Below are 12498 nucleotides of genomic sequence, written 5' to 3'. Positions count from 1 at the left end.
TTTTCAGACCCAAATGATATTCAGCACGAGAGAGTCAAGATATTGTTCCCTTAGAATGGCTGGTTATGGGAGGGCTGCAGTATGCTCATGAATGAAGATTGCTGAGAACTTTGTTGAACATCTTCCAGTCTGCAGATATCATCCTGACCTCTCTGTGACTGCTTCAAATTCACTCACACCCTCCTCTCAAACCGTACTTTTTCTGTCTTTGGTCTCCTACACTGCTGCAGCCAACCCTATTTTCCTGCTACGTTCTCCCATTCAAATTCCACTGTGTAGTTTTTCTTTTGGCTGCATTTTCTGACGACACAAAAATTAGGTGGTGCCTCATCCACTGAAATGTCACTGTGATGCCTCGCAGCTGCCAGTAATAAAGATGGCGCTGCTCAATTTATCATAAAAAGACAAACCCAAATCCCCTCAATGGCTGCGATCATGCCTCTACCCCGCACCCTCCTGCCATCACACTTCTCTCCGCCAATCCCTCCCATGCCCGTCTGCTCGCCGATAGTTCCAGGCCTTACCGCTTCCCCCTCTCAGCCACTCGCTACCCCCCTCGCCTCTTCCTCCTCGGCCACTCGCTTCGTGCCTTGCCACATCCCCCTCTCGGCCACTCACTCCCATGTTGCCCTGTCACCCCTCAGTCGCTCACTACCCCTGCTGCTTCTTCGGGCAGCGCAGCAGGGAGCGCACAGCTCAGGGGGGGATGCGGCGAAGCCTTGAGCAAGCAATCGAGGGGGGTGGTGGGGGGAAGCAGGAAGTGATTGGCCTCGGGGAGGAAGCAGTGAGGTGGGACGCGAGCAGGAAGTGGAGAGAGTGTGAGCGGGTGGCTCAGGGGAAGCGAGCGGCCAAAAGTGGAGGCGAGTGACTAAGGGGAGGCGGGGAGGAAGCAGCGAGGTGGGACGCGAGCAGGAAGTGGAGAGGGCGTGAGCGGGTGGCTCAGGGGAAGCGAGCGACCGAAGGTGGAGGCGAGTGACTAAGGTGAGGCAGGGAGGAAGCAGCGAGGTGGGACGCGAGCGGGAAGTGGAGAGGGCGTGAGCGGGTGGCTCGGGGGAAGCGAGCGACCAAAGGTGGAGGCGAGTGACTAAGGTGAGGCGGGGAGGAAGCAGCGAGGTGGGAAGCGAGCGGGAAGTGGAGAGGGTGTGAACAAGTGGCTCGGGGGAAGCGAGCGACCGAAGGTGGAGGCGAGTGACTAAGGTGAGGCGGGGAGGAAGCAGCGAGGTGGGAAGCGAGCAGGAAGTGGGGAGGGTATGAACGAGTGGCCGAGGGTGGAATCAAGTGGCTAAGGGAAGGCAGCAGCGAGGCGGGGAGTGAGTGGCTGAGGGGAGAAGTGACAACTAAAGCAGATATGGCGGGAGGGAGCGGGGTACTGTTCAGGGGAATGGAGGTGGCGATCACTGCTATTAAGAGGTGAGGATGTCATTGATTGCTGACAGCACGTAAATGTGCACATTCATACTAGCAAGCTGGCAAATGTTCACACTCGCTGACGATGTCTGTGATCGCTCTGTGCATGCTCTGCATTGTCAGGAGTAACTGTGTTTTGCCTGAAACAGTATCCAGTATTTTACTTCTTTCCAGTTTTAATTGAACCCATTTACAGACTATAAAATCTCAGCATTTTTATAATAGCATATCTGCACTCTTGATATTTCCTATTGTTCTCCCCAGCCATCTTTGTTTTAATTAGTCTTTTAAAGAGTCATACTGACCTTTCTCAGTTCTGAAGGATTTTCACCTGTCTGATTTTACTCAGACAAGCAGTATATTTCTGACATTTTCAGTTTTTCTTTCAGATTTTCACCATTTATTCTTATTCATTCTATTCTGAACTAAAGGAGTTCTTTCTTCCTCCTCCTTCCGCTCCCCACATAGTAACATTCGTTTTTTGTTTAAAAGAGCACAATCTTCATGAAGTGTTTAGAAAACTTTTTTTATGCGTTTACAAATGCACAATGCAATGACACAAATTATTGTTGAAATGCATCGTGTCCCCCTCAAAATGTAAAATACACTTTTCATGAAGACACTGCCCCTTTAAATTTTTTTGTTATCTGTATCTTCCTGTTTTTGCTTTCACTTTCACTATTCGGTTAAGAGACTAGTTTATCATGTACTCTACTTTTCACAAATCGATTTGAAAACAAAACAAATGGGACAATGAACTGCTTTCTAGTAGAATTGATGATATTTTACATCATGTCTTTAACAGGTAAGTGGAGATTTCCTTTAAAACTTGTTTTGCATCTGTTACTACTAACAAGGAAGTCAATTTCTCTCTTAACCTATGGGCATGAAAGAGTATATTGTAAAGTAGGCCTTTGTACCAGGGAATCATTCCCTAGAAGATGGAAAGATACACAATTAATTATTCTGGTTAAAAGATCTTTTTGTGAAAAAATAGAGCTAATACTTGGTATGTTACAGTTCACCCAAAACAATTGTGTTGCTGAAGATTTTACAGTAGTTCTTAAGCTAAACTATCTTCAGGAAATGGAAAGTAATAAATAGTTGTGACTGCTGCTCTAAACTGTAATGTGCATAATATTCTAATTTGCCAGTTCTGGCCTTTCCTCACCATCACAAAAACTTTCTGGTCTGATTTTTTTTTGTGTATTAGCTTCAGACTCCAGCATGAACTAGACAGGCTGAGAAATACTTTCCAAAAGTGACAGCACCAAGCCGATTTAAGTAATTGTCTATTCAACTCCGAAAGAGCACCTATTCAAAAATATATTTGAACCCATCAAAACTGCAACTATTTTATCAAAATAAACTAAAATCATAAAATAGTTACAGCACAGGAGGAGGCCACTTGCCCGATGTGTCCGCTGTGATTCTCTGTGAGAGCAACTTAGCTAGTCCCACTCCCCCATCCTTTCCCTGTAGCCTTGCAAATCAATAAATTAGCCTTGTTTAATAAATTTGTTTGGTGTGTAATGTTATTCTGCCACTTTCCAAAAGACAAGAAGGCCCACAAGGGATCCATGGTAAATCCAGAAACTGAAACAGGAAAGTGGGGTCTCTGATCTCAAATTTACCTCAATATATCTGAAGCAGCTTTGCATTGATTCTGTCATTGTGGATATGTCCAATTTATATTTGGTTAATGTCCACCATTTAAGTAACATGCCCTTCCAATCTCTTCAGAGGAAATTACCTTTCCTTCTTATGTTGACCTGGTGGTCTGTCTTGGGCAGCCTCTTAGAGTGCCTGAAATGCAGTCCGATCCAATATTGGGTCAAACATCCTCCAGACATTCTTTAGGTCTACTAAGTTGTCCCTCGCTTTGCCCATAAAACAGAAGCAACAAGGTCCAATTTCTACCCCGCTGTTTTAGAAAAGTTTTCTGTTTGATAAAGAGAAGATCCAGAAAAGAGGCATGGTTGCAGCCTAGCAAGTGACCTCCACTAAATAAGTAGTTTATTTTTTTTTTAAGTTTCATGTGGAACCAGGAAGAGCAGGAGTGGTCGTTCTGGCTCCACAACACTCCCAAGGGCCTTTGCTTGCTGGACCACATTTGGCCTTCCCGCCCCCTCCCTCAATCACCAATCCCCCCATCACCAAGCCCTCCCTGCCGATCACTAACCCTCCCCCACCCCCCAAACACCACACCCCTGATCACCACCCCACCCCGTCCCGATCGAATACCTCCCCCACAATCATCAACCTCCTCCCAGTCACCAACGTCCCGCCCCACCCCCGTCCGATCACCAAATTCCCACCAGCTCCGATTGCAGGCCGCTCCATTGGACCAGCTACCAGGTGGGAAACAGTGCTGAATAAATGGCCAAGGTGTCCCCAACCTCTCCCACCATTTTGCAACTCCTTGCCGTAAAACTGTTGGCCATTTTTCCCGGTGGAGTTTTACTAAATAAAAAACAATTCAATTAATGATTTATTAACCATGTTTAGAGCCTTTTTATATGTGTATCTTTTTTTTAATGCAGCTTCCCTGGAGCTGGTGGTCAGCCCAGCTGTCAATGCCACAATCGGTAAAGATGTACTGCTCAGCTGTGCATTTTCCCCCACAGTTGCGCTTGATTTGCGATACATTGTGATTGAATGGAACCACAGAGTGGGAAATGATGAAAAAACAGTTTGTTTGTTCGACTTTGGAGAATATGAAAGCTACAGACCAGGATCAAGTCTCTCTTTAAATGAAATAAGCAAAGCAAATGCTTCTTTACTCCTAAAAAATGTTACAATCTATGACATCGGGTCATACTCCTGCACAGTTACAATATTTTCCGATAAAGCAACGGGGAGAGTTACTCTGTCAGTGACAGGTGAGTTTAGGAATAATTCCTGAAGTGTAATTCTTCCAGAACTGTTCATAAAAGAACCAATCGGACAGGTTTTCTTGATTTTAACAAAGTAAAAGGTGAGCTTGATTGTACCTAAAACTGATCTAAGTAAAATAATAAACCACCCTCTGGGGAAAGGTCATGCCTTTTACCAGCAGAAGGGATTGGGTGGCTCCTGTATCCCTAAGTATGACTTTGGGCTTACTTGCCTCATTCAAGGGGTATAGGGTCATTTTTATTGTGTGATTGCCTTTAAGAGTGATATCCCTTTAAGATCTTAGTATGCTAATGAGCTGAGTACCAGGATGCAGTCATGTGACAACATGCCAGTCTCATTCTGCTACTGTAACACCAAGAGGCAAGTCCTGTAAATGGTTAGCTCTGTGCTGCATGTAATAGTTAGCTGTTTAATAAACCTGTTTTGAGATCTTCAATCAACTGAACTCCACACATCTCATTTATGCTGCATCATAAAAAAAAAAAATTCTCATTGCATCTTTTCCTCTGGACACTAAACCCTGGTAATTCTCAGGGATTTTGTTAAGTTCTCCTTCCCTCGTAGAGTTATATTTACTGGGTCTTACTGCTGCAGTTAAAGCCACAGCCTGGTCTGCTGTGCTTTTCATCAGGGCCTCTTTTCTTGCACTGGTCTGGTGTACCCTGATTAATCTTACAGGTTTTCCCCATAACTTCCAGCAGCCAGCTCATAGGTGACCTGCCTTATTACAGTGGAAACACACAGGTTTTTGGACATCACTCGTGCTCTCAGCACCTTCCTCTTTGGCCTGAGGAGGGCCCCCTGTGTTTCCAGCTTCCCCTTCTTGCCCATGGCTGTTCATCCTCCTATCATCCTCCCACCTTCTATCCTTTTCAGGTTTTTGGAGGTGACTAGGGCAGGGTTTCCTTTGGAGCAAGGGCTTGTGGACAAGCATATATTCAGCAGCCAGGATTGCTGCCTGCCTGGCTCTTGGAACCTCTTGTTCCTCCAGGTCGGTTTTAATGAGCAAGTTTTTGAACTTCTCGAGAAGGATCACTTCTCTGAGGTTTTCATAGGTGGACTCTATCTTTAGTGCCCATATCTATGTCCAGAGTAATGAATAATTGTCTGCTATGTGCTAGTTGTAATTGTTTTATATGAAATGAGTTTGGCCTCTCAGCCTACATACTAGTGGGCCTACAGCACAATCTGGCAATAAAATGGGCACTCTCACTCAAATAAGGATGGCGAGTAAAGCAAATGTAAACATTCAACATGGCACAGAAAGGTTTTCCGATCTGAGGCTACAGTTCAGGCATAGTCTTGAGATGTGATTTAAAGAGCATTGCTTCGCATCTGACCACACTATAACTGCCCTACTGATTTTTAAAATAGAAAAATGATCCATTTTGCAGGTCTGACATCTAAATTTGCCAAAACAATAGACAGAAAATTCAACCAACATTAGTATGAAACCTGATTATTTTATTAAAACCCAAGGAAATCATGAGTTTCATAGGAACATAGGAGCAGGAGTAGGCCATTCAGCCCATCGAGCTTGCTCTGCCATTCAATATGATCATGGCTGATCATCCACTTCAATGCATTTTTCCCACACTATCCCCATATCCCTTTATGTCATTGGTATTTAGAAATCTGTCAGTCTCTGCTTTAAACATACTCAATGACTGAGCTTCCACAGCCCTCTGGAATAAAAAATTCCAAAGATTCACAACCCTCTGAGTAAAGAAATTTCTCCTCATCTCTGTCCTAAGTGGCTTCCCCTTTATTTTGAAATTGTATCCCAACCAGGGGAAACATCTTAGCTGCATCTACCCTGTCTATCCCTTTATGTATTTTGTAGGTTTCAATGAGATCACCTCTCTTTCTTTGAAACTCTAGAGAATACAGGCCCAGTTTCCCCAATCTCTCTTCATAGGACAGTCGCGCCACCCCGGTGAACCTTCATTGCACTCCCTCTATGGCAATAATATCCTTCCTGAGGTAAGGGGACCAAAACTGCACACAGTATTCCAGATGCGGTCTAACCAAGGTTCTATACAATTGAAGCAAGACTTCACTACTCCTGTACTGTCATCCTCTTGCGCTAAAGGCTAACATACCATTAGCCTTCCTAATTGCTTGCTGCATTTGCATGTTAGCTTTCAGTGACTTATTGACTAGGACACCCAGGTCCCTTTTGTCCATCTACACTTTCTAATCTCTTACCAGTTAAAAAATACTCCACACATCTATTCCTCCTACCAAAGTGGATAACCTCACATTTTTCCACATTATATTCCATCTGCTATGTTCTTGCCCACTCACTAAGTCTGTCCAAATCCCCTTGAAACCACATTGCATCGTCCTCACAACACACATTCCCACTTAGTTTTGTGTCACCCACAAACTTTGAAATATTACATTTGGTTCCCACATCCAATTCATTGATATATATTGTGAACAGCTAGAGCCTAAGCAGTGATCCCTGCAGTACCCCACCAGTCACAGCCTGCCAACATGAGAATGACCCATTTATTCCTACTCTCTGTTTTCTTCCTGTTAACCAATCCTTAATCCATGCCAGTATATTACCTCCTATCCCATGTGCTTTTATTTTGCGCACCAACCTCCTGTAGGGGACTTTATCAAAAGCCTTCTAAAAATCCAAGTATATTATGTCCACCAAGTCCCCTTTATCAGTTCTGTTAGTAACATCCTCAAAAAACTCCAACAGGTTCATCAAACATGATTTGCCATTCATAAACCCATGTTGACTGTGCCCAATCAGATCATTATTATCCAAGTGTGGATTTATCACATCCTTTAGAATAGATTCTAGCATTTTGTCTACTACGGATGTAAAGCTAACAGGTTTCCCTGTTTCCTCTCTACCTCCCTTCTTAAATAGTGAAGATGATCACCAATGCATCCACTATCTACATATCTACCTCTTTCAACACTCTGGGATGTAGAATATCAGGTCTTGGGCACTTATCAACCTTCAGCGCCATTAATTTTTCCAATACAGCCTTCTTCCTTCAATTCCTCATTCTCCTTAGTCCCTTGGATCTCTAATTCTGGGAGATTTCTTGTATGTTCCTCAGTGAAGACAGACACAAATTAATCATGTAGCTTCTCTATTATTTCTCTATTCCCTATTATAAATTCTCCTGACTCACCTTTCAATGGACCAACATTTGTCTTAGCCAAACATTTTCTTTTTACATACCTATAGAAGCTTTTACAGTCCATTTTTATGTTTATTTCTAGTTTACATTCATATTCTGTTCTCCCTTTATCAGTTTCTTGGTCCTCCTTTGCTGTATTCTAAAATCCTCCCAATCCTCAGGTTGACTACTATTTCTGGCAACTTTATAGGCCTTTTCTTTTAATCTTATACAGTCCTTAACTTCGTTAGCTGGGCAATTGGAGCAAAATTTAAATATTTAAATTTATTTTAATAAATGAATTGATAACCTACCCACTCCTGCCGTCCGTTCTGGAGCGAGACAGCTGCCGGTGGCTGACACTCCCACGCCTTTGGATACCCATCTGGGGATCTGAGGCATGACACTGGTGGGGAGGGGGAAGCAGGTAAGTTTTTCAGTGCGTGAGCGGGAGAACGGGGTCAGATTAATTTCATTGGTCTAGTGGGTGGTGGGTAGGGGTAAAGTTTAAACTTGATGAACTTTGGGGAGTAAAGGTTGGCAGCACAAGGTAAGTGTTTTGGGGGTGGGGGGCAGGTAATTACTTCTATGCTTATTGGGGGGGAATACATCAGTATTCCCGTAAATATGTACATTGCAATGTAGGGCTCGAAGCCCTTTAAAAATGGCATCAACGCCTATACATAGGCTTCTGGCACCATTGCCGGGGAGGGACAGCCCACCCCCTCCATGCCATCGGGGTGGGGAGTCCACCCCGGCCATTTAAATGAGCCGCCACGCTGAATAACACGGCGATTCCGCCAAGTGCACCCTTACGGCCAAAGTAAAATGCAGCCCTAAGTGTCTAAATGGGGTAGAGTAGCGGAGGGATTTGGGGGTACAGATACACCAATCATTAAAAGTAGCAATGCAGGTTAATCTGGTAATTAAAAAAGAAAACAAAGAACTGGCGTTTATTTCTAGAGGGATAGAACTGAAAAGAAGTTATGCTAAACTTGCATAGAACCTTGGTTAGACCACACTTCGAGTTCTGAGAATTGTTCTGGCCTCCATATTAATAAAAAAAAAAGCATATAGAGGCACTGGGAAAGACGCAAAAAAGATTTACTAGAATTATACCAGAACCGAGAGGTTCTACCTATCAGGAAAGATTAAACAGACTGGGGCTGTTTTTTTTTCTAGAAAAGAGAAGACTGAAGGGTGATCTGTGGAGATCTTTAAGATTATGATAGGGTTTGATAGGGCAGATGTAGAGAAGTTGTTTCCATTTTCGGAAACTAGGGGCTGCAAATATAAGGAAGTCATTGATAAATCCAGTAAGGATTCAGGAGACATTTCTTTACCCAGTGAGTGGTAAGAATGTGTATTTTCTACCACAAGAAGTAGTTGAGGATACTAGCGTAGATGGATTTAAGAGCAAGCCAAATAAACACATGAGGGAGAAAGGAATAGAAGGATATGTTGATAGGGTAGAAGGAGAGAAACTGATTGGCGAGTCCAGGGCTACGGGGCACAGTCTAAAAATTAGAGCCTTTCAGGAATGAAATTAGGAAACACTTCTACACAAAAAAGGTGGTTGAAGTTTGGAACTCACTTCCGCAAATAGCAGTTGATGCTGGACAAATTGTAAATTTTAAATCTGAGATTTCTATATTTTTGTTGACCAAGTGTATTAAGGGATATGGGGCAAAGATGGAATTAAGCTGCAAATCAACCATTATTTCACTGTGTAGCAGAGCAGGCTCGAGGGGCTAAATTGCCGACATCTGGTCCTATCCATGCCTAATATGAACACGTTGCATTTTAAGATGACATCAATAATGAAAGCTAATATAAGGAATATAATATTTATCTTTATTCCTTGTGTCTTTGTAGCACCTCCTACAGTTTCAGTAAACACTGTAAACATTGTCATTGAACCTGGGGAAGATAAAACAATCACCTGTGAGATGAAAAACTTTTACCCAAAAAACCATTCTGTTTCTTGGTTAAAAAGTGGCTCAAGAGACAGTGAAAACCAAGTTGATATCACTTCAAGAGCGATTACAGGATCACCTCAACAAAATCAAGATGGGACGTTTAATCTGCTTTCATTCCTAATCATCAAAGGCAATCAAGCAGATGATGGAGCTTCTTACAAATGTGAAGTTAGTCATGAAGCTTTGAAGACACCTTTACAAAAAGTTGTTACTTTAACCATCAAGGGTGAGTAATAATAAAGGAGAATGGTATCAAGAAAATGATGAGGAACATTTCATTTTTTTGATTCTAATATTGCATATATTCTGTCTTATTTTCACTTCGGGAACCTTGATTTGAATTTGAGGAATTGAGCCACACACACAAGTAACAGACATTATCTGTTCTTAACATGTAAACGTCTATTTCTTACAAGGAGCTTCGCCATATTTTAATTTTGGCCCAGTTTCTCTTCATGATTCATGTTGTTCTTTGCTCAGCTGTTCTATGAAATGTGGAGAATTGTGAATGTTTTTCAGAAAATGTTCACAGAGGTAGTACGATGGAAATACTAACAAACTTTCATATGAATTTACTAGAAATGTACAAGACAACAAAGCAATAGTATTGTTACCATATTCCATTCTGGATATTAGTGTTATATCTGAATTCAGAGGAATTTACAAGTTTATTTGGCTGTTACTAGGTCAAAATATACAAGGGAACAGTTTTTTATTGTTAGGAACAAACAGTTTTCCTATCATTAGTAAAGATTCAACTGAATAATTTATTTTTTGATCAGTCAGCTGTCTGAGACATATGAAAACCCATCAACATGTTTGAGTCTCTGAACCAAACTACATGTAGAATTTCAGTATGGAGTGCACACACTCTCCCCATTGGAGTCCAACTCACTGTCACGAGCTTAGGTGTAGGTTGGCTTAGGGACCCCAAGAGTGCACAGGTGTAGCGCTACAGTTAAAACCCACTCGACTCCAGATAATTCTGCAAACCAATGGGAAAATTCCCAGCCCCCTGTGATAAGTTTCTCCCATCCAGGATCCATTCATGAGCCAGCCTGGCAGGGCAGTCATCAACATTTCCCTCATGCATTTAGGATCAGTTTGGGCAGATATTAGATTACACACCTGCCACAGAGAGTTAAATTAGGTCTGACTTTCTATAACCACTTGTATTATCTTGGAGTCACCTTGACCCCAAAGAGATCCAATTACCTTCTCATTCCCTGAACTGGCATCAGAACTGGCCATAAAATATGTGTATATTGCCATCATTTTCCTTAACACAGTGTGGGCACACATCATACACACAGCATCACAGAATTATTACAGCACAGAAGGAAGCCATTCGGCCCATTGTGTCTGCACCAGCTCTCTGAACTGAGCAGTTCACCTGGTGCCATTCCCCCAACTTCTCCCCATAACTCTGCACATTCTTCCTTTTCAGATAACAGTCTAATTCCCTTTTGAATGCCTCAATTGAAGCTGCCTCCACCACACTCTCAGGCAGTGCATTGCAGACCTTAACCACTCGCTGCGGGAAAATGTTTCTCCTCATGTTGCTCTTGCTTCTCTTACCCATTACTTTAAATCTGTGCCCTCTCGTTCTCGATCCTTTCATGAGTGGGAACAGTTTCTCCCCATCTACTCTGTCCAGACCCCTCATGACATTGAATACCTCTATCAAATCTCCTCAGCCTTCTCTTGTCTAAGGAAAATTTCCCAACTTCTCCAATCTACATAACTGAAGTTCCTCATCCCTGGAACAATTCTTGTGGCTATTTTCTGCTCTCTTTCCAATGCTTTCACATCTTTCCTAAAGTGTGGTTATTATTATTCTTATTATTTTTTCTGGTTGTCTGGTTTGAGAAGTAACTGTTTGCCTCTCTGAAAGCCAATCATGTTAGGTATTGGGTCCTGAAAATATGACAACATAGCTCCCACGTGACACCTTCAAGTAGTAGTCATCTCAAAACTCAGTTTCTTCTATTCGTTATTAGACAGTCGTCTGCTTTCAACTTGATGGAAGAATCTACATAGGGCAGCTTGTGTCATGCCATACATTTCTTCTAATTTTCCCAAGTCCCAACTGGTTAATCCAAGTCCATATTTGAGGGGCTTTATCAAAGAAGTATGTTAGCATTCCTCTTTGTAGCCTTTTGTCCTTTTTACTACAAATCTGTGCCACGGATCTTGCACACAGACCATAGGATGCCTTTCCTTTGCATGTGTAAGTATAAATGTAATTTTTTTTAAATGCTCCCAAACCTGTTATTTTGCATTACACTGCCTTGTAATAATGCTACTCATCAACTTTTGGCTTTTATTTTTATCACCATATCCCACATTTAATATCAGCAAAAGAACAACCTTGATGCAAGCCAGCACTTGATCCTTAGGGTAGAAAAAGAAAAGTATTATTTTCTAAACGAGGGGCTGGAGCGTCAGGTGCAACATGTCTTTGGCGCAGAGTGGGACTGGGTGGAATATTGGAACAATAAGTAATTATTTTTTAAATTGACCTCACAATCTAAATGGTAATGCAGACACTAAACTGTCACAAGTTTCACATTTCTATTTTTGTTGAAAGAATTCCACTTGCAAAGCAATGGGAGCCCTCTGAAATACAAATATGTTTAAAAATGTCAAGAATTACAATACAAAATGGAATATAGTAAGGCCACTTGCCTTGCCAACAGATAACATTTCACCAGACATTATAAATGAACTAGAAGTTACTGCCTCATTTATTAATAAAGGGCGCTTTCAGTTATTCAAATGTGACGCTGCTTTATGCTGTGCTGCAACAAAATTTAAAACTTTGTTTTCTGCCGCAAGCACAGTCTTGCTATAGCCAGCACAGAGAAACAGCAATGAATAATCAATAACAGATCTTTGGTCTTCCTTTTTTTTTGTAGGATCCAATCCAAGAATAAGATCAGGAACATTGCTCACTTTGCTTCTAACTTCTGTGACCACTGCAGCTGTTTGCTTTGGAACATTTATTTTCTACAGCAATAGAAGAACAAGTAAATAACCAGTCTTTTTTAAGCTTGTTTTCGGAT

The 12498-nt window shown here is 42.1% G+C and overlaps 1 protein-coding gene across 1 annotated transcript in view; it reads left to right on the top strand.

Annotated features, from left to right (window-relative positions):
* The first annotated feature begins 2097 nt into the window (after positions 1 to 2097).
* The window catches only part of LOC137378887 (NLR family CARD domain-containing protein 3-like), a 40431-nt gene continuing 30030 nt past the window's right edge, over positions 2098 to 12498 (top strand). Inside the window, exons 1-4 of the mRNA XM_068049353.1 lie at positions 2098 to 2212; positions 3951 to 4289; positions 9330 to 9659; positions 12352 to 12462. Of these exons, the coding sequence (XP_067905454.1) occupies positions 2161 to 2212; positions 3951 to 4289; positions 9330 to 9659; positions 12352 to 12462 (832 nt within the window). The 5' untranslated portion in view covers positions 2098 to 2160. The remainder of the gene's footprint in view (positions 2213 to 3950; positions 4290 to 9329; positions 9660 to 12351; positions 12463 to 12498) is intronic.

Source organism: Heterodontus francisci, chromosome 17 (assembly GCF_036365525.1).
Source record: "Heterodontus francisci isolate sHetFra1 chromosome 17, sHetFra1.hap1, whole genome shotgun sequence".
Lineage (NCBI taxonomy): Eukaryota > Metazoa > Chordata > Chondrichthyes > Heterodontiformes > Heterodontidae > Heterodontus > Heterodontus francisci.
Note: the sequence above shows the minus strand (reverse complement) of the source record. Positions and strands in the feature narration are given on the sequence as shown.